The sequence below is a fragment of the Plecotus auritus genome (assembly GCF_963455305.1).
Source record: "Plecotus auritus genome assembly, chromosome: X".
NCBI classification, from domain to species: domain Eukaryota; kingdom Metazoa; phylum Chordata; class Mammalia; order Chiroptera; family Vespertilionidae; genus Plecotus; species Plecotus auritus.
The window spans coordinates 138037614-138063332 of NC_137784.1; the positions used below are offsets into that span (position 1 = coordinate 138037614).

Here is a 25719-nt window from a genome sequence, read left to right on the forward strand (position 1 = left end):
ATTCTTGAGCTATGCAATAATATATAGAGAACAGACTAACAGCTGTCAGAGGGAAGGGGGTTGGGGACTGGTTAAGAAAGGTGAAGGGATTAAGTAAAAGAAATAAAGAAAGACTCATAGACACAGACAACAGTATGGTGACTGCCAAATGGGAGGATGGGGGAGGTAGAAAAGGGTAAAGGGGTATAATTGGTGATGGAAGGAGACTTGACTTGGTGTGGTAAACACACAATACAATATACAGATGATGTATTGTAGAATTGTATACCTGAAACCTATAGAATTTTATTAACCAATGTCGCCCAAATAAATTCAATTTTTTAATTTTTTTACATAAAAAGGAGAGGTGAGCCATTTTAGCAACAAATGTTAATTTTTTATTATATTTCTAAATAAATACTACAATACTTTTTTCTCTTTCATAAAAAAAACTTAAAACATTTATAACATTCAGTTTTGGAAAAGACAAACAAAGAGTAAAAATGAAGAAAAGTGATGAAAAAATTCAAGGACAGAATAAATATAACCTAGTTATATGCTGCCAGAGTTCTAGGCCCTCATTTCAGAATTAGCGGGAGTTCAAAACTTCCTCCAGCTTCAACTTGTCCAAGGGGGGGATTTTGGTGACTTCATGGAAGTTCCTGCAAAAGGAAGAGACATCTGCTCAGTATAAAATAGGCCAAAGCAAACAGGCTTCATGGAATAAGTGGGATATAGGGCCCTTGGTTCCCTATCTTACTTTAACCCTGGAGCAGAAAGTAAGGTAAAAAGTACCTCAACCTTTCTTTTTCCTTAGGCAAGGCTAGTCTGGGCCTCCTCATGACTGAGCACAAACCCAACCTCATCTGGAGCTTGGTACTTACTGGTGAGAATACTTGAAATGCAAAGCCTTGAACCTATCATTGCAAGGATACAAAGTCAGCAGCTTGTTAAGCTTTCTGAGCAAGCGGGAAAGATCAGAAGGCACGTAGCCAAAGTGATAATCCAGGAAATAAGCCTGAAAGAAGCAACATAAACAGTGACTTTTATTACAGGAAGCAGACCCTTCCTCTGTGTCTACTATCCCAAATCCAAACTTCCTATCCATGGTACGGAAAGGAAAGAGAGTGAAACATTTCAAAGATTCATACGTCATAAACACTAACCAATTATTATAGGAGAATAGTTTTTAGCCACAAACTAGTGGTATGGCTATATTCATATGTACCAGTTGGATATTAGCCCTGGCCATAGATATTCAGGTACGCTGAAATCCACTATCAAAAAGTCCAAGGAACATGACTGACTTTGTAATTTATTCACTTTCAGGTCAAGAGCCAATGGTCAGGCAAACCTCAAAACAAACTTGAGGTCCCAATTCATCAGCCAACAGAAACTTAAAGCTGTTCCTTCTCTCTGGATCTATCAGCTATCATTACATGCATTCATTTTCTCATTCAATTTTAAGGATGCCTACTATGTGGCAGAAGCAATATAACAACATATTTAAGAGCAAATGTTCTGGAGGCAAACTACTGGGGTTCAAATTCTATTTTAACTAATAGTATAGCCTTAAATTGGTCATTTAACCTCTTGGTGCCTCGTTTTATTAATGGGGATCATTACAGTAATTACATTGCATGATTAAATGAATTAATATATACAAAGCACATGTAACAGTCTAGCATATAGTAAGTGCCTAAATAATGCTAGCTAGGATTAATAATATTGCCAAGCCCTGTATAGGATGCTGGGAATATAAAGATGACCAAAGCTCCTGCCCTTGAGGAATCTATAGTCTAGTGGAGGAGACAGGCATGCACAGAGAGAATTACAAAATGTGTGGGAAGTGCTATGAGGGCACTGGAGGGACAGGGCAGCAAGACCCATGAACTCTGGCTAGGAGAAAAACAGAAAGCTTCATAGAAGAGGGAACATCTACAGTGAGTGCAGAAAGTCAAGTAGGAGCTCCACAGGTAGAGAAAGGTTTATTCTATAACACAGTGATTTTCAAAAAATATCTTAAATTAGCCTGGCTGGCATGTCTCAGTGGTTGAGCCTCAACCTGTGAACTGGGAGGTCACAGTTCAATTCCCATTTGGGGCACATGCCTGGGTTGAGGGCTTGATCCCCAGTGTGGGGCATGCTGGAGGCAGCTTATCAATGATTCTCTCTCATCATTCATGTTTCTATCTCTCCCTTTCCCTTCCTCTCTGAAAGTAATAAAAAACATTTTTTAAAAATAAAAATATCTTAAATTATTTCCCCAAACCCCCTTTTTAAAAATATCTTACCTGGAAGCCAAAATATCTTACCTGGAATTGGAGGCAAAAGCTAAGAATCTCACTACTTTGAATCCCCTTATCTTTATATGGCCCCTGAGACACTTTTGCAGGAATCCCAGGGCTCTACTGAATACTGTTTGAAAACCACTGCCACAGGCAAAGGGTAGTCATTAGCATGCGGAACAGGGGAGTAACATGCGGTAACACATTATACTATTTAGTGTGTTAAATAAGATTAGTGGCCCCATTGTCACTGCACCAGTTCAGGCCCCAAAGCTTCACCTTGACTATTACAAAAGCTGACTTGCCAATGTTGCACTTTTACACTCTATCACCTAGTATATCTTCTATACTACTCTCCCAGTACTATTTCCAAAACAAACCAACAGGAACATGTCATTCCCCTGCCTCAAAAACTTCCAGTAACTTAGTATAAAATGGGTCTCTCAACGTGACATCAAAGGTCTCTTATAATCTGAATACATCCTCCCATTCTGGTCGCATCTCTCACCATTCCCTATTCATATAGCCTTTGTTCTATCCACAGGAAATGTCTTATTCTGCCCCCTATACGTTACACTCTTTAATTGTTGCCTTCATGTCTTTTCAATTATTGTTCCCTTTACCCAGAATGCTTCCTCTCATGGGTTCCTTTCAAGAGCCAATTCAAAAGTCACCTTCTTTGTGAAACCTTTCTTACCTATAAAAGCAGGATATATAGCATAGAGGATTGTGGAATCCAGACTACCAGGATTCAGATCAGGGATGACATTTAGCTGATACTCACTGATACAAGCATGCCATGTGTCTAAACATTGAAATGTTTCTATACTGGTTGGCAAGAAATTTGTTGCCCTGAACCATTCAATTTCCCCAGGATCCATGGGTCAGAGCCTGGCTCAGAATGGGTCCTCCAGGACCATGGCTCCAGAGCTATGGCCACACCCATTCTGATTATGCAGTACTGGTTGTACACCACTCCTAGTTCTGCCTCTCCCTAGCAAAACATTTGAATGTATTTCTTATCTATAAAATAGGGATAATACTGATCTTGTGGGGTTATTGTGAAGATTAAATGAGTTCATACAAAGTGCTTAGATCACCAAGCACTCAACTTATATAAACACAACTGTTTATAGACTTCTTTCTCAGCACACAGAGGCTTTCCCATCAGTTGTGGCTCTAGGACTTCTAAGTTGGAGGGGCTCAGGGATGGTTGGGAAGAGCATGCACATTTGTCAGCATACTCTTTCTATTTGGATTGTATGTTACATATCAGTAAAAATTCATAGTTCTCTGAAGTTGCTTTTCATAATTTTTCATAAAATTTAGAAAGCATCAAACATGAGTTTTATTTATATTGGGGAAGGAGGCTCAGGAGCCTTCCTCTTTAGAAAAGAAAAACACTATAGTATACCTATAAGTCCCCTTTTACACATGGACAGTTCCTTTCACTACTCTGTTCTCTGGGTCAGTGCTTCAAATTCCATTCTAACAAACTCCCTCAGAGGGTAACCTTGCTGAAGGGACTACAAGAGGCAGAGGTGAAATGGGGTCAGGTAGGAAGTGGGCCCACCCCAGCCCTGCTGCAACCAGAATAATTTCACATTAGTTTGTTTTGTGATATTGGGTTTTCAGATAAGCTTTCCTTGGAACCAAGGGTACTGTGGCTAAGAAAAACGGTACAAAATACTTCAAAACAATTGCTATAGAAACCCTTTAGGCAGCCAGGATCCTAAGATGTTGAGGTGTCAAAGAATTCATAACTGTGGGTATATGGTAGTTTTGGCACTGAATCTCCCCCACAGCCTTAATTTACACCTTCCTTCTCAGCTAACCCTGTGCTTCTGAATCCCCACTCCGTGCCCCTAGTCAGTGTTTACCATGCGTCCAATGTTCATCATGTGGAGGGCCAAGAGAAAGGAAGCAGCAGCTACCTCGGAAGCCTTTTCCTGGATAAAGTCATATTCATGCAGGGTCAACTCACAGATGAATCGGGATAAGACCAGTGTTTTTATGTTGACACGGACACTCTAAAGGGAGCAAAAAGAAGATTTCAGCAAGCAATGCAGAAAACCAGCACTAAGCAAAAGACCCCCTTCACCTACTCTCTCCAGTTATCTCACCTCAGGCCTAAATGGCTCTCTGCCTGAACAATGTACTTCTCCTACCATCATGGTTCACACTAAGGCACTCTACCCTTGAAATCACAGAATCTTAAGCAGGGGGCAGGGAGGCAATTCTGAAATCAGCATTAGAATTCACTACCTTTATGTTTTGTAACCAAATTACCAAATGTACTTGTGGTACCTTTCCATCTACTCTTTCTGTACAAGTCATCCTTTGAAGAGCCAAAGCTTTCCAACTATAACTTTGCACCTGGTTCCACCCTAGGGTGTATTCTATGCTCCAAAAGAACTCTCTCCCCTTTCTTGTTTGTATCTTTTTTTTTATTATAACCTATAACACACACACACACACACACACACACACACACACACAGAGAGAGAGAGAGAGAGAGAGAGAGAGAGAGAGAGAGAGAGAGAGAGAGAGAGAGAGAAAGTACACAACATCCACTTGTAGAATGCAATGAGTAATTATGAAATGACCTCCCCTGTAACCAATATGCACCTCCCCCAAAGTTCTCATAGGTCCTTCCCTCAAAAAAAGAATCTTTTCTCCTTCTCCTACTCTACCCTCACCTCAAAACTTTACAGGCATACTATACAAAGCTCCAATTTTCCTCCTCCTAACACTTCATAAAGATTACTAATCTAAGAGTGTTGGATTGAAGAAGAAATTCCTCTGTCCCCAATTGTCTCTTTCCCTTTACCTACCACTCAAGCAGTCACTCTTGGTATGGAGGAGACAAACCCAGCAGGAAGAAGGGAGATATGCCTTCTCTCTCTTACCATAGAATACATGCGCAGAAAATGATAGGCAACAGGAATGTTGACTTCAAATTCGAGGGTTCTCAGGATGCTGATTTCCATGGCAAGCATCTCATGTCGTTGATAAACCTCCTTAAGGGATTTCAGCAATTGATCCAACTTAGGTGGGCAGGTCTCCTACAGGTGGAGAGAAGAAACAGTCACACCAGGCCAAGACAACCCACTCCTCTGCTTGGAGATGAAAAGCAGAGGGGAAGGGGTTGAAGTATAGAAGGTAATAACATTTCCTGGAATAAACCTTCAGGTTAGCTCTGAGAGCCAGCTTCTGGTTGATTCAAGTGGCCCACCTGAAACACAAAATCAGAAATACAAGAGAGATCTGCTACAAAACTGCACCACTAGAGAAAGGATGGTGCCTCTGGAGATGGATTCTTACAGCATTGGAAGCACATAATATGGCACAAGGGCTGGGATCAGTGGTCTCTGTTTTAATGGGTGAGAGCCAGGAATGGGAAATCTAAGGCCTACTGTGGAGGAAGGGAAGAAAAGAGGCCACAAAAAGGGGAGTTAGAGATGGAAGGTAAGTCCTCACTATGTTTCCTAGTCTAAGGAATAAATAAGGATATTTGGGAGGGGGCACCACTGGAGTAACAAGCAGTGAGAGAGAGGCAGGCACAGAGGGAGCCTAAGCTGAGACTGAGGACTACAGGGGGTGGGAAGATGTACATGGGGGTTAGACTAGCGGGGGGGGGGGAATCCAGGCCAGCCCAAGGGTGAGAAGAACCCTGTCTGGGAGCACCTTCCCACGTCCCACCCTCTGCAGACTGAACCTTGATTTTGGGGAGAGGACTGGAGGCAGAAAGACCACTGAATTTTTTCTCTAGAAGCATCCACCTGCCTACCCCAGCCTTTAATTCAAACTTTGCTCTGCCTCTCTAGTTTCAGATCACAAACTGGATTAACCTTCTGGTTTTTCAGACAGGAAATTGAGGCCCAGAGAGAAGTAACTTGCTCAAGTTCACAAAGCAACCTAGTGGTTAAGACCAGGACAAGACACTCTCTTTTCTATTTCTCTACTCACCACTGGTTCCTTTCTTCTCTTCTCATACCATCTCCACACCTCCCCTTGCAAAAGTCTTTCTGTACTTATAAATCCTGTGAGGGGAAGACCTCCTTCCACAACAACAAAAAACTTAGTGGGGGAGCCTTTGTCCTGGCAACCAAAAGAGGCATGCTCCTGGTTCCAAGGTTTGCTGAGAACCGTCCCCTCTTACTCTCTTCCTCCCTCCTGCTAAGGACCCATGCTGCTTTTTAAAAAATATATTTTTATTGATTTCAGAGAGGAAGTGTGGGAGAGAGGGAGAGAGGGAGAGAGGGAGAGAGGGAGAGAGGGGGAGAGGGAGGGAGGGAGGGAGGGAGAGAGAGAGAGAGAGAGAGAGAGAGAGAGAGAGAGAGAGAGAGAGAAACATCAATGATGAACCACTGATGGGCTGCCTCCTGCAGGAACCCAGGACCTTTCAGTCTGCTGGCCAATGATGCTCTATCCACTGAGCAAAACTGGCCATGGCCCCAGCTGCTTTTTTAAGGGGGCATTGCTGGGGTAACAGGAAGTGGGAGAGAGGCTGGCATTTTTTATTCAAGCCATAAAAATGGCCCTAGGTAAGGAAAGGGAAAAGGGAAAGGGAGAGAGAGAAGAAGAGAGAAGGAGATGTGACAAGGGAAAGAGCCAGGGAAATTGTAAGCAAGCAGTAGAGAAAATGAGCCAGAAAGGAAAGCAGTAAGGGAGGGCATGAGAGAAGAGGAGGGGAGAGAGAGAGAAAGGGGAAAAGGAGGCTAGGGAGCAAAGTAGGGAAGGACAATGGAAGGGAGCAAGTGAGATTGAGTTGGAGAATTAGCAAGGATGCAAACAAGAGAGGAAACTATTGGAGAAGCAGCAGAGAGGAAGCATGGAGGAGGGGGATCAAGGGAACCAGAGAGCAGGTGGATATAGAAGGAAGTGAGCCAGAGAGGGAAACAATGAGGGAGAGAGCAAGGGAGGGAGAAGAGAGAGAGGAAGCAAGAAAAGAAGGAGACTAGGTGTAGGGAGCGGTTATAGGGTTAAGCCTCAGACTGACCTGCTGGCAAAGCTGCAAACAAGTCCCAGCTGAGAGGGCACAGCCCTCTTAGCATAATTAAGCTTGATCTTGTGACTGCTCCCTAGATCCTTCCTGGGTAGCTGATGGGCTATGGGAGGGGCAGCAAGTGCTGCCAAAACAAGTGAAACTCACAAGAACATTGTAACTATCGTGACCACTACCTTGTTTATCTCTGACTATAAAATAAAGGCTCAGCTTGCAGTCTGGATCTGTTCTGTGGTCTCAGCCAGGCACAGAAGATCTACCTAGACCCAGCTTATTCTCTTTGTCTTTTCTTCATCCTTCGCCGGCCCCCCTCAGGCTCGCGAACCCTTGGCTGTGCTTGTGTGGCACAACTAGGGAGTGAGTGTGGTAGGTAGGGAAGGAAGGAAGGAGCAAGAGAGGAGAGGAGAGAACAAATTAGCAAAAAAAGGTGGAGGAGGTAAGGTAGGGGGAAGCCCAGGAGAGGGTAGGAGCAAGGCACAAGGGAAGTAAGGTAGGGACAAGGAAGGGAGAGAAGGAGAGAGGATGAGTTGGAGCAGAGAGAGTTAGCAAGAGAAGGGGAGGAGAGAGGAAGGAAGAGAGGAGGATGGAATAGGACCTAGGGAAGGAAGGGTATGAGGGTGGGATGGTGGGAGGATGGGAAAGTGTCAGGGAGGGTATGAGGGTAACAAAGGTGGGAGGCAGGGAAGGAGGAAGGGGACCAGTGAGTTAAGGAAGGATGGAGCAGGGAATCAAACAAGGAAGCAAGTGAACAGGTAAGGGAGTGAGGAAGAGAGGGAGCCAGAAAGAAAAGGAAAAAGCCAGAGGGTGGAACCAGTATGATGGAGTGAATACACAAATTAGGTAGGGATGGTGAAATCCAGGGATGGATTAAGAGAAGACTGGAAAAAGATTGTGAGAGGGTGAGGACATAAGTGAAGTGAGGGCTTAAGTAAATGGAGCACAGAAGTGAGATGAGGGCAAGGACAGCAAGTGAGGGAGGGAGAGAAGGAAGGAAGTAAAGAGCAAAAAAGAGAGGGTTGGAGTTTGAGAGGGAGGTACTGAAGAACTAGGTAGGGAGTGAGTGAGCAAAGGAGGGAGGAAGGCAGGAAGTGAGCTAGGAACAGAGCTGGAGAGGTAGGGAGCTGGCAGAGGAACACAAAAACAAACCCACAGTTCTAAACCTCTCTGAACTCAGTAAAAGTAGCTACTACCTTCTGCTCCTAAACCCTAAGGTTTCATACAACTAGCCTATCTGAAGGAAAAATTGTAATTGTACAAGATCATTTAAAATCTAAAGAGGAAAGAATCAGAAAAATTAGGTGGATTATGGTTATAAAGGAAAGCCCAGCTACTTGCTTTTATACTACCACTTCAAAAATAACTATTTCACTTAGACTCACTACCAGGCCATTTTCTCTTAAATGTCTCCAGCACCCAGGCTTGGAAACTCTTTCTTAATATACAGTTCAAGACTCCACTTGAAAGAGATGGAGTTGGTGGGAAGAAGAAAAGAGTGGGGAGGAGGGGGCAGAGAATCATTGGGCCACAAGGAAGCTTTAAAAATAACAACCCATTAGATAGGCACATGCCCACATACATATATCTTAGAGAAAATGGAAGAATCTTGTTGATGCCAGAAAACAAATACATCACCATTGCCACCTCTCACCAGCTTCCCTGCTGGGAAAAATAGATAAAAAATTAGTAGGAAATATTATTTTCATACATACATAGGTACAAATATATGTACACATATACATATACACACATACATAGACATGTGGATATATACGACTTGGATAGAAATCTGATTGATTAGTTCTCTCCAGGTCCTATGAACTCAACCTCAAGTTTTGCTGCAATCAGAAAAGCAGTGGCACCAAGGAGTTTCAGATTCTCTTTCTTGCATATTTTCTTCATAAGGTACTGATCCACCAGCCTCACTGCCAAGTAGAGGGTCTCATGATTCATATCACAGTTAATCTGGAGAAATACACAAACAGGGCAAAAATCTGCATATTGTCCAGCTCCAAAATCACATTCAGATAAATCTAACTATCTGGTCTGTGGCAATGAGCACAGTAGAGCTACCAGACCTGGCCAGCTGACATTCAACTATGAATATGGGAACTAGTTCAGGTAAGTGTCTGACTATATATCCTGTGACTTTGAGAACTCTGTCATTATCTATCCCTAAATTTGGGTAGGTAACCAGTCTTATAAGTCAGGGAGAGAGACTGCCTTCTCTAGGAACACCCTGAGTGAACAGACCCTCTCTCCTTGATCTCCAATACATACTTGATACTCTAGCTTTCCCTATTTGCTACCACCTTATATAATGAACTAGAGGCCTGGTGCACGAAATTCATGCACTCAGGGGGTCCCTCAGTCTGGCTTGCACCCTCTCGCAGTCCAGGAGCCCTTGGGGGATGTCCAAATGCCAGCTTAGGTGGGGAGTGGGCCTAAGCCAGCAGTCAGACATCCTTAGCACTGCAGCGGAGGTGGGAGAGGCTTCTGCCACTACTGCAGCGCTCGACAGCTGTGAGCCTGGCTTCTGGCTGAGCGACATTCCCCCTGTGGGAGTGCACTGATCAACAGGAGGCAGCTCCTGCATTGAGCGTCTCCTCCCAGGTGGTCAGTGTGTGTTATAGTGACTGGTCATTCCACTGTTGGGCCGAAACCGGCTCTCCGACATCCCCTGAGGGGTCCCAAATTGTGAGAGGGCACAGGCCAGGCTGAGGGACCTCACTGGTGCACAATCAGGGCCGGGGAGGGACCAAAGGAGGGCTCCAGGGCGTGTCCGGCCCATCTCGCTCAGTCTCAATCGGCCAGATGCCAGCAGCAAGCTAATCTACCGGTTAGAGCGTCTGCCCCCTGGTGGTCAGTGCATGTCATAGCAAGCGGTTGAGCGGCCTTAGCATATCATTAGCATATTACTCTTTGATTGGTTGAATGGCCAACCGGTCAACCAGACACTTAGCATATTAGGCTTTTATTATATAACATTCCCAGAAGAGATCATGTTTACTTAGCTCTGAGACACAGTGACTTGTTTTATTAGTTTATTCATCCATTACTATCTATTAAAATGTATAGATTGGGAGCAAGTACCAATAGTACTATTTGGAAGTGAGTTGAGAAGCTGAAGAAGCCAGAATGAGGTTAAAGAATTAGTAGTATAACCCTCCTTCCCTCCTTTTATTTATCCTGCACTCACCAATTCCAAAAAACTATCTCCTATAAAAGTAGTCCCAGAGTTAGTGTTGGCATCTATATAGCATCTTTGTAAAAATTAGAAAAAAAGATAACTTCTTTGGGTGAATGCAGCCCTGAAGGCATACATCTTATCAAGTAGACAATACCTTTATAGGAATTAGCAAAAGGTACCCCTGCCTCAGAGCATAGCAGCCCCACGGCCAGAATGCACAGCTTGGCAAACAAGAGTATAGCTGGGTTCCATTGCCTGCTTTTGCCTTGACTACAGGCAATGTATAGCCACAATCTGCATTGGACACAGGGGTCCTACCCAATCCTCAATGCTGCTTCTTTCTCACAATGCCTTGGGGCCTTAGGTTTTGAAAACAATAAGATCTATATTAGTCCAACAGCTCAACTAATGCCTGAGGTTCAGTTCCTACCATAAAATCTCCAAATACTGCCCAATCTCTCCTTGAATAATTTTAACAGAAAAATCTTCCTTATACTGAATTTTAAAAAATCCTCCCTGTAAGTTTCACCTACTTCATTGGGATTCCTTTTATTTAGGCTACTCTTATTGATTAGAGCCTAGTTGACTACAAAGTAGGTCAATAAGAAGCTTTGGAGAAGTGGATGTATATTAGTATACATGAATGATTATCAGAAGATGGTTGAATACATTGATTCAGCAATAGAAATATTAAGTTTCTGAATAACAGAAATACCAAAAAAGCTATTCCTATTGTTCCTAGGATATGGCCTTGGATATTCTCAGAAATTGCCTTCCTTTCCTATTACTGCTGTAATAAATTATTACACACTCAGTGGCTGAAAATAACACAAATCCATTATCTTACAGATCTGGAGTTCAGAAGGTCAAAATAGTACTCACTGGGTTAAAAAAAAATCAAGGTGTTAGCAGGGCTATCTTTTTTTCTAGAGGTTCTAAATTAAGAATCCTTTGTCTAGCTTCTAAAGGATTCCTGCACTCCTTGGTTTGAGGTCCCTTCCATCTTCAAATCCAGCAATGGCCAGCTGAGTCTTACTCACACTACATCACTTTCTGACTTCCTCTTCCACAATTAAGGACTCTTGTAATTACATTGGGTCCATTTGGATAATCAAGGGTAACCACCATCTTAAATTCAGCTGATTACAATCCTAATTCCATAGTCTACTTAATTTCCCTTTGTGAGTATGCAAAACACAAAGTTTATTCTTACATTATTATTTATTAATTATTGTATTATTTTCCATATGAACAACTGTAAACCTACTTTTGGCCACTCCTGTATTCACAGGCTTTGGGGATTAGGATGTGGACATTTTAACTGCCTACTACATCTTTCAAAGAAATGTCATTAAGAAAGGAAAGAGGAGAATTCATGCAGATGAAGGTTAATGACTACCACTTTAAATATCAAGAAATTTAGGTCAATTACAAAAAAAAAAAGGTAGAAATGGAAATCAGAAGCTTTGTTCACTGAGGATGATGCCTCTGTGAACAAATGACAAAGTCAGTGCTTGTGTAGCCTCCTGCCAGTACTTCACATAGGCACTTGGCCACCCATGCAGCAGGTTGTTATCAAATGGAAACATCTCAAAGTGTGGGAATACCTGAATGAATGGTTGAAATTTGGAGTCAATAACTATTTAATTCAGCAGCTGTGTCAGTTATAGCAATCCTTCTTCCTTGAATGTAAAACATTCTAACATAATTCTTCTAACATAATTCTACCACTTGGGACTACAGGCAGTCCTTGGTTTACATCGGACTCGACTTAAGTCGTTTCGTGGTTACATCGCTATCTCCCATTTATTTATTAAAAAAAATGTTCTGTCATTTCAACATATGTACATATGTGCTTTATGTTTTTTATTATTTATTTACCACAAGTAAAGGTCAGTGATTGTTATCTTTATTTTATTTTTTTACTGTTTCACTTCATTACTGCTGTGTACGTGCTCCATGTGTGTGACGTAGGTGCTTATGTAGGTGAGTTCCGAGTTATGGTGAAAATCACGTTACATTGCGCCATAGGAACGGATCTCCAGCGTAACCCGAGGACCTACTGTACATGAAATAAGCTAATCCTTCTTGTGACAGCCCTTCAACTAGCGGGCATCTGTGATAATGTCAACAATAAAAAATAAATTTAAAAAAGAAAACAGTTATTATGTCTCATATAAATCTCCGTTCTAGACCAAATAACTTGACTTCACATGATATGGTTTTCTGTCCCCTCAGCATCAGAATCCAAAAGAAAAGCCTAACTTTGTGCCAGTTAGAGAAGAGTGGCAGTGCTCTGGGTAATTTCAAGCAGCTACAACAAATGTAGATAAGAAACCTTTTAGCACAATAGCAAGGTTCTCTTCCTTGTGACTGCCTTTGGCTAGCACACCCTTTGAATTCTTCATAAAGACTATTCTCCTTATCTGGAGATGAGTAAGAAGAAAGAAAAGGAAAGTGATAAATAAAACTATAGAAAATATAAAGATTAATCTTGGTCTGGAACTAGAAGACAAATCTGACAAAATTCAACTTTCTAAAAAATAATTCTTTATTCTTAAAAGTATTACATAGGTCCCCCTCTTTCCTCCATTGACCCCCTCCAGCCTGCCCCCTTCGGCGCCCCCAGGCCTTCAGTACCCTATTGTCTGTGTCCATGGGTTATGCATATATGCATACAAGGTCTTTGGTTGATTACCTGCCACCCACCTACCCTCTCTCACCTTTCCTCTGAGATTACACACTTCATTCCATGCTTCTATCTGACAAAATTCATCTTAAATTCTAAAACTAAAAGATCATTTTCCACAGTGATGAATAAACAGAGAAAATCAACCAGCTATATGAAAAAGGACAAGTAATTTTTCAAGGAGAAATGTTCTGAGGAATTAGAGCAAATGTCTACTTATGAAACCATTTTATTCCACAAAACTGAAATAAACTTTTAAAAATTATACTCTCAACAAGATCTGAAAGGATATTGAATCTATGAAAAGAGAACACTGGGATCCAGAATGTCTAGTTTCTGGCAAAAAGCAATTACTTAATTTTAAAATGTGATAAAGGCAGTGAACAGTATATTCATAATCATGACAACAAACAGATAAATGATTTCAAAGGAATTCTCCCAGAACTGAGAGGTAATGAGTGAAAACTTGAGACACAAAGAAAAACTTGAGACACAAAGAGAATAGATTCTGGAGACACTCAATCACACTCACACACACACCATCAAAATGAAAGAAAAGGCAGAAGAGAAATAATAAAGACATCCTATCTAATAAAAGAGTAATATGCAAATTAACCAACACTACACCACACCCACAAGCCACTCCCACAAGCCACGCCCACAAGCCAATCAGGAGCAAATATGCAAATAAACCCAACCAAGATGGCTACGGCCAGAGAGAGCAGGAGGGAGGCTTGGGTTTCCCCGGCAATGGAGGAAGCCAAGCTTTCCGCCTGCCCTTGCCAGCCTAGGCCTCCACTCAAGGCTACAAAGTTTCAATGATAGAAGATACATAAAACCAAAGAGAAATAGCAGCAGCCATGGAGCTGCAAAGAGCAGGAGGCTAGGGTTGCCCACGGCGATGGAGGAAGCCAAGCTTTCTGCACACCCTGGCTGGCCCAGGCCTCGCTTAAGGCTACAAAGTTTCAATTATAGAAGATACATAAATTCCAACAGAAATGGCTGCCGCCAAGGAGCAAGCAGAAGGCTTGGCTCCGCTCCAGGCTACAAAGTTTCAATTATAAAAGATAAAGAAACCCCAGATACCAGGGCCTCCACTTGGGTCGCCGGTTGGCATGGCTGGCCTGCAAACCACCACAGGCCCCTCGCCCAGGCCACCCCATGCCCCAAGGGAACCCCCACCCTGATCCGGGACACCCTTCAGGGCAAACCAGCTGGCCCCCACCCATGCACCAGGCCTCTATCCTATCTAATAAAAGAGTAATATGCAGATTGACCATCACTCCAACACACAAGATGGCTGCCCCCATGTGGTCAAAGATCCTGCCCCCATGTGGACACAAGATGGCCACCACAAGATGGCCAGCAGGGGAGGGCAGTTGGGAGGGACCAGGCCTGCAAGGGAGGGCAGTTGGGGGCGATCAAGCCTGCAGGGGAGGGCAGTTAGGGGTGACCAGGCCTGCAGGGGAGGGCAGTTAGTGGTGACCAGGCCTGCAGGGGAGGGCATTTAGGGGCAAACAGGCTGGCAGGGGAGCTGTTAGGCATCAATCAGGCTGGCAGGGGAGTGGTTAGGGGGTGATCAGGCTGGCAGGCAGAAGCAGTTAGGGGCAATCAGGAAGGCAGGCAGGTGAGCAGTTGGGAGCCAGCAGTCCTGGATTGTGAGAGGGATGTCTGACTGCCCATTTAGGCCTGATCCCACTAGGATGGGGCTTAAACGGGCAGTAGGACATCCCTTGAGGGGTCCCAGATTGAACAGGCTGGCTGAGGGACACCCCCCCCGTGCACGAATTTCGTGCACCAGGCCTCTAGTAATAGATAATGTCTCTGAGCCACAGAAAGACTGAACCTTTAGATTGAATGAACCAACAAAATTAAGTAAAACAGGTCTACATCTAGAAAATTAAAAAATAATTATTTATAGGGAAGGTAATGTATTAAACAATAATCTGGATCTAAAAGCCTAAAATTTTACTAACAATAAAAGAAGAAATAAATTAAAAGTATATGATGACATCTTACATGAGGGGCAATAGATCAGACACATCAAAGGGGTTAAATAACTAAATAATGTCTATCCTATATAATAAAAGGGTACTATGCAAATAGACCAAATGGCAGAACAACCGACCAACCAATCTAAGCGTAATATGCTGATGATATCTAAAGCTGCTCAACTGCTCTCTATGACATGCACTGACCACCAGGGGGCAGATGCTCCCATTGGTAGGTTAGCTTGCTGCTGGGGTCTGGCTGATCTGAGCAAGATAGGCTGGACATGCCCTGAAGCCCTCCCGCGGTCCCTTCCCGGCCTGATCGTGCACCTGTGGGGTCCCTCAGCCTGGCCTGCACCCTCTCACAATCTGGGACCCCTCAGGGGATGTCGGAGAGTCGGTTTCAGTCCTATCCCACAGGCCACTCCCCTTGGGAGGGTGCCAGATGCAGGGCTCATGGCTGGCGAGTGCTGATGTGGCAGCGGGAGCCTCTCCCAAGCAGGACTGATTGGGACCGAGCCTGCGGCAGGCACAGTGGGGCTGGGATGAGCTGCAGGTGGCATTGGACTGCCAATCCCTGTATGCCACCCAGAGGGACGCCACCCAGAGGGACCCACCCATGCACAAATTTGTGCACTGGGTCTCTAGTCTCCACATAATAGAATATTATACAGCAGTTTAAAAGAATGAGGTAGATCTATATTTAAAAGGAAAGATTATTAGGTCTCATTCTTAAGAGAAAAGAGCAAGTTGCAGTGCAATATGTACAGCATGACTTATTCATATAAGAAAAATATCATAAAACCCACTCATTAAAGAGTTGTATTTTATATGTGCATATATGCATGTATGTGGATGCATCCTTTTATTACTCATATAATTTAAGATTTTAAAGAAAGGATAGTCAAATATTAATAAAAATGATAAAACAGCCAAAACCGGTTTGGCTCAGTGGATAGAGCGTCGGCCTGCAGACTGAAAGGTCCTGGGTTCAATTCCGGTCAAGGGCATGTACCTTGGTTGTGGGCACATCCTCAGTGGGAGGTGTGCAGGAGGCAGCTGATCAATGTTTCTCTCTCATCAATGTTTCTAGCTCTCTATCCCTCTCCCTTCCTCTCTGTGAAATACCAATAAAATATATTTTTAAAAAAATGATAAAACATGCAAAAAGAGATCTGAAAGGATATACTCTAAACTATAGTTGTTACTTCTGATGAATAAGAATAGAGGAAAAGAGTTGTCGACTTTATACATACACACACACACACACACACACACACACACACACACACAAATATATATGAATACATGCATATATACTACAAACATGTTCATTTTGTAGTTTTTTAAAAAAGTATATTGGGCAGAGAAGTTAAGGTGAGATGGAGGGGGTGAAGAATTGCCAGAAGAAATTAACTAAACAACAATGATTGTGGGTGGTCCCCACATTGCTCTCAGACTTTTTGATAAGTTAAGCAGAAGATAATAAATTAGCATATACATTATATAAGAATTATTAAGCTAAAATTAAATGATATAATGATTCTTTGTACCTATAGAGAATACATATTTTCTTCAAACATCAGTGATAAACCTCATTAACTTAAGAAAAGCAAAATTCATCATTCAGATCACATTCTTGATACACAATGCAATAAATCTAAAAATTGGTAATAAAAAGATAAACCAAACAAGCCAATGAAAAACAAAGCATTTGAGGGGGTTGGGAAGGTAAGCACTATTTCTTTAAGAAAAAAACAAAACCTGAGTCAAAGAGGAAGTAAAATTGCAATTACAGTTTATTGAGAAAAAACAAGATAGCTACAATACTGTCTGTCAAAACTAATGGGGTGTAGTCAGAACTGTTACTTAGAAGAAAATGTACACCTTTGGAGTTTTTATTATGAAGTCAGAAATAATTAAAATAGACTATGCATTCATTTCAAGAAGCTAGAGGAAAACAACAAAATAAATCTAAATAAAATATAAAGATGAAAGCAGATGTTAATGAATTTTCTTTTTAATTTATTGATTTGAGAGAGATAATAAGGGAGAAAGAGACATACATAGATTTGCTGTTCCACTTATTTATGCATTCACTGGTTGATTCTTGTATGTGCCCTGAATAGGGATTGAACCCAAAACCTTGGCCTATCGGGATGACACTCTAACCAACTGAGCTATGTGGCCAGGGCTGAAATTTTTATGTTTTCAAATTTTATATCTTAATTAATTAATTAATTAAGTTAAATCTTTATTGTTGAAAGTATTACATATGTCCCCTTTTTTCACCCATTGACCCTTTCTAGTCTGCCCCTGTCCCCTGTCCCAGGCTTTCACCACCCTATTCAGGGCCAAAATATTTTAAAGAAAAAGATACACATTTATCCATGAACTGGTTCTTTGACCACAGGACTGAACAAAACTTTTGTGAGGAAAAGAGAGTGTATACATGCAACATTTTGAATGAGAAAAATAATTACAAAGGATAATAACAGAATACCATACACAATCTATGATAATAACTGTGAAAATATCCATTAAATAAATAACTTTAAAGGGAAATATAAACTACAAAAATGACTCAAGATTAGGAATAAAACCTTAGTAGACCAATAATCATCAATGTTATTAGAAAATGTTATCAAAAAATGACATACACAAAGAGCATCATGTATCAATGGGCTCATGGGTAAGTTCTTCTAAAAAAAATAAACTTAGTAGTGTAGAAAATTTTCCCTAATTATGTTAATAAGATAGAGCAATCCTTGTACTAAACTTAATAAAAAATAGTATCCTCTACCACACTTATAAAGGAATCTTATTTGTGAATATAGTAGCAAAAATCCTATCTAATAAAAGAGAAACATGGAAATTGACCGTACCTCCGCTATACCCACAAGCCACACCCACCAGCCACGCCCACCAGCCTATCAGGAGCAAGTATGCAAATTAACCCAACCAAGATGGCGGTTAATTTGCATATCCAGGTGCAGAGCGAAGACTGAAGACAGCGTAGAAGGAAGCCAAGTGCTGCAGAAGGGAGGGAAGCTGTGGAGAAAGGAGGGAAGCAGGCGGAGCGGGGGAGAAGGGAGGGAAGCAGACCGCCGTAGGAAGCCCTGTTACAGGAATCTTCCTGCAATGGGCCTCTAGTTCTAAATAAAAATATAAACACATCAAATCCAAGAGCAACTTAAATAAACCATGATTAAGTTCAGAAAAGTAGATGAATATGAAATAAATTTTAAAAATCAACTGCTTTTCCCATACACTAGCAATAAAATTAAAAATTAAAGGAAAAAAGGTATCACTCATAACAATAACAATAAAAAAAATTTCCCCAGTACCCAAGGGGAAAAAAAACTTTTTAAGTCAATGAGACCAACATGAAGAGAATCTTTTAAAATTTTAAATTGTAGAAGAAGAACTGGTAACTAAATAGACACAACCTCTGGGATCCAAGATGGCTGCCGACGAGACAGCAGGCTGCAAGATAGTGTGTATGAGAGAAAGAAAGGAGCATGAGTGGATGTGCAGGGAGTGTCTATATTTGTGAGTGAGGGACAGCTATATTCCAAGGAATTGTTGGGGACTGCCAGACGGGGCTCCCCTGGCCGGGCAGCCTCTACTGCTGCTGAAATCTCTCCAAGAGCGGCCGGCTCTGCACAGAGTTTGCGCCATCTTGAAGGGGAGAGTGGTGGTGATATGGATCCCAGCCTTACCTACAACTGGGGAGACCTCGGATACCTCCCAGGACCCTACAACCACAACCCCCAGGGACAAGCTGCCTCAGCTGCAAACCCAGGAACACCAAGACTCCAGCCTCTCCAACCATAGGTGCCTAGAAAGTCTGTCCAGGAGACGACAAAGCAGCGCGAATACATGGATGAGCCATGTGCCTTTTCATAGAGCAGATAGAAGGAACAGCAGAATAGATTACATTGATTACATCCACCCAGAATTGCCAAATTAAATACAGCTGGTGAGGAAATCCGTGGATGGAAAGGTCAGATATTACCTAGGGAAAGGTGAGATCTGAGATCCAGGATCCAGGCTGGAGGGAGAAATATGCGCAAAACGCACATGAAAAGCACGCAGCTGGAAATAGAGTTTTAGAGAAAGACTGTGCCCCATGAAATCTGCTGCTGTTGGGGTCAGTGTAGCCCTCGAATGTGGAAGGGGGTCCACAGGGCTGCTGGCAGGAGGGGACTATAGAAATTAACCCACAGCAGGCTGGGCCCAGAAGTTCTATCAGTATACCGGCTGCAGAGTGCGGTGGGGACGGGGGGGAGGTTGGGGGGGGAGGGGGAGACTCAAGTCTGAGTGCATCCTGTAGCTTTTTTTTCCCCCTTTTTTTCTTCTTTTTCTTTTTAAATCCTTGCTCTTTATTGCTAAGTCCAGTACATAGGATCTTCCAATTAAAAAACACTCACCGAGACTGCAGGGGAAATCTGTTTTTGTGGAACCTGGGGTTCAGAGTGGGGAGAGACAAGCAGAAAACTAACTCTAGGGCAGTCTATACCCCCAACCCAGTATTGAGTGCTGCAGGGAAAGCAATATAACCACTGGGTAGGGGAGGGGCCTTTTAGCACCAGATATCATACAGAAACACTGCCACCGAGGGGTTGTATCAGAAATTGACTCTTGTGTAAATACAACTAAAGGCAGGCTGAGAAACAAAGAGACACCAACTGCTTGAAAACAGAGTTGTGGCTTATGACACAGACCAGCAGTGGAGTGCAGAGAGCTTCAATTCTGTGCTACCTGACAGGAAACAAACCTGCCAAGCAGAACAGTTGAGGAAGTGAATGATCTTCACTACTTCACATTTTTATTTTTTATCTTTTACTTGAGAAACTAAATTTTTTCTCACTTGATTTTACCTTTTTTATTATATTTTTATTTTTAATTATTATTATTACTACTATTATTTTACCTTTTTAAAGTTTTATTTTTTTTCTTTATTTAATTTTGGGATTAGTGTTCTATATTCTATTTTTATTTTTCCTTTAGCATTATTTTACTCTATCTCAATTTTTCCTTTATGCTAACACTCTCTTCCTCACTTTCCCCTTTTGTCCTGTTTCTCTTACCTGTTCCTGCTTTAGTTTTTCTCTATCCTTTCTCTTTACTCCCTGTTAAAAATTGATCTTACTCATATATATAATTTCTGCTCCCCTGCTCCAAGTCCATACACACTTCTCTCTTCTCTTTCTTCACTATCTAAATTTTCTTTTACTTCCCTTTTTTTCTTTTACCTTTTTCTTTCTATCTCTCCTGGTATTGTTTGTTTGATTGTTGATTACTTTTGTTTTTATTGCTTGTTTTTGTTGTTTTTTTCTTTTTCTTTTTTTTTAATTTCTGTTTTTCCTCTTCTCACTGGTTCTCTTCATCTACTAATAGCTTAACTAATTCCAATCACAAACTCAGGCCTATCTACTCTCTATTCTCCTTTTCCAATAGTAAACAAATACATACATAGATTAAAGAAGGGGGAAAGTTTTATATATAATATAATATATGTATTATATATAATACAATATAATATAATATAATATAATATAATATAATATAATATAATTAATATATTAATATAATGTAATATAATAGATACATAAATTTTCTTGTGTATATATACTTTAATAAAAAATTTTTCTTTTTTTGTATTTAGTTTTTTACTTTTTTCTTATACATTCATTCTCTTTCTACCTCCTCTATACTGAATTTTGGCTATTTCCCCATTCATTCACTTCCTTTACCTTACCTTCTGGAAATAAGCTCTGTCTGCTTCCTCAGATTCATCTGGGTGTTTGTTGTTTGGGGCTTTGTAGATTACATATTTTGGATTAGTTGTTTGTAGTTTGCATTCATCTGTGGGTGTTTGTTTTTTGCATTTTTTGATTAGTTGTTGTTTTATTGGAGTTTTCTCCCCATATACATATATTTCCCCCCTTATTTTTTCTTCTCTTTCTTTCTCTCTTACATTTTTTCATTTTCTCAATATCATTTTTGCACTCTTTTCTATCCCCTAACTCTCTTATCTCTGGTGGTCACCTTTATTTGGGGTTATTAGTATCATGAATACATTTGTGTTTGGAGCCCTGTGCATATAGACCAATGGAACAGAACAGAGAACCCAGAAATCGACCTTTAGCCATTATGTTCAATTAATATTTGACAAAGGAGGCAAGAGCATACAATGGAGTCAAAACAATCTCTTTAATAAATGATGCTGGAAAATTTGGACAGATACATGCAAAAAATGAAACTAGATCACCAACTTACACCATACACAAAAACAAACTCAAATGGCTAAAGGACTTGAGTGTAAGATGGGAAACCATAAAAATCCTCAAGACTCCATAAGCACCAAAATAACAGAATATGTCCTATCAATAACTTTACAGACACAGCTCCTAGGACAACAGATACAAAGGAGAACATAAACAAATGGGACTACATCAAATTAAAAAGCTTCTGCACAGCCAAAGAAACCATCAACAAAACAACAAGAAAGCCCACTGTATGGGAGAACATATTTGGCAATGATATTTCAGATAAGGGTTTAATCTCCTAAATTTACAGGGAACTCATACAACTTAACAAAAGGAAGATAAATGATCCAATCAAAAAATGGTCAAAGGATCTAAAATAGACACTTTTCAAAAGAGGACATACAAAAGGCCCAGACATATGAAAACATGCTCAAAGTCATTAGTCATCTCAGAGATGCAAATCAAAACAATAATGAGGTACCATCTCACACCTGTCAGAATGGCTATCATCAACAAGTCAACGAACAAGTGCTGGAGAGGATGTGGAGAAAAATGAACCCTCTTTCACTGCTGGTGGGAATGCTGACTGGTGCAGCCACTGCAGAAGAGAGTATGGAGTTTCCTCAAAAAGCTAAAAATGGAACTCCCATTTGACCCAGTAATCCCATTTCTAGGAATATATCTCAAGAAACCAGAAACACCAATCAGAAAGGATATATGCTCATAGCAGCACAATTTACAATAGCTAAGATTTGGAAACAGCCTAAGTGCCCATCAACAGATGAGTGGATTAAAAAACTGTGGTACATCTACACAATGGAATACTATGCCGCTATAAATAAAGAAGAAACTTTTAGCATTTGCAACAGCATGGATGGAATTGGAGAGCATTATGCTAAGCAAAATAAGCCAGTTGGAGAAAGATAAATATCACATGATCTCACTCATATGTTGGGATACATAATTTGATCAACATAATTTGATGAGCAAGAATAGATCAATCTAGAGACAAATGGTAGGGGAAGGGGGTTAGAGAGCAACAAAAGGACTTGTATGCATGCATATTAGCATAACCAATGGACACAGATACTGTGGGGGCTTGCCCGGGGTGGGAATGGCTGCGGGGGGGGGGGGCGTCAATTGGGAAAAAGGAGACATATGTAAAACTTTATACAATAAAAATAAATAAATAAATAAATAAATAAATAAATAATTCCGAAAGAAACAATATAGGATAATAAAAAAATAAACAGACACAACCTAACTGGCTTGGAAAGTTCAATATTGTCAAATCTGTGAAATCTCCCTGAATTAATCCCAATGGACTATTTTTGAAAAGTTGAAAAAATTATTCTGTAGCTCATCTTGAAGAATTTAATGTGTAAGAGCCATGAATATTTTGTAAAAGATAAGAGGCAATAAATGTCTTCCAAAGCTGTATCAATAAAAACAGCATACTAATGATGTTAGACTAGACAAACATAAACAAACCCACCTATATGTGATTAAAGATGTCATTTCAAACCAGTGGATGACTAAAACAAATAAATGGTATTAGAATAACTAGATAATAATTGGATTGAGGTGTATAGATGCTGATATCAAACCAAAATAAATTCCAGATAAAGATGTAAATGTGAACATGAAGCTATAAATGTTCTAGAAAAAAATTCAAAGAAATCTTTATATACTAGTAATTATCACTAGAGAAGACTTTTCTAGTCAAGAAAGAAATTTTAAAACCATGAAGGAAAGAATACACCTGACTACTTAAATGCCAATGTTCCTATACATAAACCTAAAATAACATATTAAAATTTTTCACTTAGCAGATGGCAAAAAAAAATATAACACCATATCCTATGTTGGTAAGATTATGAGAAAACAATCACTTTCATTGAGTACTGGTAAAGGCACAAATAGGCATGACTCTTCCAAAGAACAGTTGCCTTTATGTACAAAAGTTTGTAATGTGCATTGTTTTGATCTAATACTTCTATTCCTAGTAATTTATTCCAGAAAAATAATAGTGCAGTTATGAACAATGCAAGTGTGTGCATGTTCACTACAGGGATATTTCTAAGAGAAAATTTTGGAAATAAACTAAATGTCTAATAGGAGGTTGGGTAAATAATGACAGTTGAAGAACAGAATACTATACAGTCAACAAAACGAATGCAGAAATATGTCAATTTAACTAGAAGATGTTCACAATTACATGAACATTGTTATAGGAGAAAAAAGGCAAGTCACAAAACACTATAAAGAGGACATAACAATCGTAAATGTGTATGTTCCTAACAACAGATTTTCAAAACACAGAAGGCAAAAAAAATGATAAATCTGAAAAGAGAAATAGACAAGTTCACAATTATAGTTGAAAACTTCAGTACTCCTCTTTTAGTAACATAATTAGTACACAGAAAATCAGCAAAGATAATGCATAAATTAATAACATCAACCAACTGGATCCAACTGACATAGAACACTCCATCCAACAGCTCATAGAATATTCCCAAAGACAGACCATATTCTGGGTAATAAACCTTTTAAAATTTTTAACGAATTAAAATCATACATAGTGTTTTATTTTATCATAATGGAATTAAGCAGAAATAGATAACAAAAAAAATAATGGTGAAGACTCAAAACACTTGTAAATTAAACAACAGACTTCTAAATAGTGTAAGAATAAATAAAAAGGAAGTCTCCCCAAATTTGTAACATGCAGTTAAAGCAGTGCTTATGGAAAAATTTGTAGCAGTAAATGTTTATATTAGGAAAAAAGAACAGTCTGATATCAATAATCTAAGCATTTACCTTAAGATATGAGAAAAAGTCCAGTCTTTGTGGCTCAGTGGTTGAGCATCGACATGTGAACTAGGAGGTCACTGATTCTGGTCAGGGCACATACCCAGGTTGCAGGCTCAATTCCCAGTGTGGGGCATGCAGGAGGCAGCCAATCAATGATTCTCTCTCATTGATGTTTCTATCTCTCTCTCTCTCTCCCTTCCTCTCTAAAATACATAAAAATATATTTTTAAAAAATAAAATAAGAGCAAATTAAATCCAAAGCATGAAAAAATGAAACTATAAAAATTAGAGCAGATATCAATAAAACTGAAAATAAAAAACTATAGAGAAAATGAATGAAACCAAAACCTGATTCTTTAGGGAGGGGAAATCAATAAAACTGATAAACTTCTAGCAAGACTGATTAACAAAAATATAGAAAAACAAATCACCAAGTATCAGGAATTAAAGAGTAAGTAATACAGGGAATTCTATAAACAACTCTATACACATAAATTCAACAACTTAAGATGAAACAGACCAATTATTTGAAAACTACAAACTACCAAAAGTCATCTAAATGATATAGATAACTTTAATAATCTTATAACTATTAAAGAAATTATATTTTTAGTTAAAGTTGTTTGGTGAAAAGAAAAATACTTCAGACTCAGATGGTTTCACTTGCAAATTCTATAAACATTTAAAGAATAACATCAACTCTACACCTCTCTTCCCAAAATAGAAGAGGGGGGGGGATAGTTTCCCAAATTGTTATATGAAGCCAGTATCATTCTCATATCAAAAAATAGACAAAGACAGTAAAAATAAAAAATTTTAAAAAAAACACTACAAACCTACAGGCCAACATCCATCAGAAATATAGATACAAAAATCCTCAACAAAATACTAGCAAATAAAACCTAGCAATATATAAAAAGAATAATATAACAGGGCCAAGTGGTGTTTACCCTAGGAATATGAGGCTGGTTTAATATTGAAAATCAGTCAATGTAATCTACCATATTAATAGTCTAAAACAAATCTTATCAATAGATCCAAGAAAAAATATAACATTCATTTATGATACATATACATCAGCAAACTAGGAATGGAAAGTAACTTTCTCAACCTGAACAAGGGTATCTACAAAAACTCTAGAGTTAAGATCACACTAGTGGTGAAAGACTAACTGCTTTCTTCCTCAGATTAGGAAGAAAGGCAAGGTTGTGCACTCTTACTGCTCCTATTAAACATCATAATGGAAGTCCTACACAGTGCAATAAAACATGAAATTAAATGCATGCAGATTGGAAAAAATAAAACTGTTTTCATTTACAAATGACAGTTATCTATGTAGATAACATCAAGAAATCTATAAAAAAAAACTAAGAATCAATAAGTGAGTTTTAGTGAGGTTGCAGAATACGAATATCAAACACAAATATCAGTATTTCATAACAACAGTATAAATCTGGAAACCTAAATTTTAGAAAAATACCATTTACA

At 39.9% G+C, this 25719-nt stretch overlaps 1 protein-coding gene across 1 annotated transcript in view; it reads right to left on the reverse strand.

Moving 5' to 3' along the window:
* Positions 1-358: 358 nt before the first annotated feature.
* The window catches only part of CCNB3 (cyclin B3), a gene marked incomplete at its 5' end in the record, with an annotated part of 83728 nt that continues 58367 nt past the window's right edge, over positions 359-25719 (reverse strand). Inside the window, 5 exons of the mRNA XM_080652937.1 lie at positions 359-641; positions 864-997; positions 4148-4297; positions 5177-5332; positions 9100-9237. Coding sequence (XP_080509063.1) covers positions 569-641; positions 864-997; positions 4148-4297; positions 5177-5332; positions 9100-9237 — 651 coding nt within the window. The 3' untranslated portion in view covers positions 359-568. The remainder of the gene's footprint in view (positions 642-863; positions 998-4147; positions 4298-5176; positions 5333-9099; positions 9238-25719) is intronic.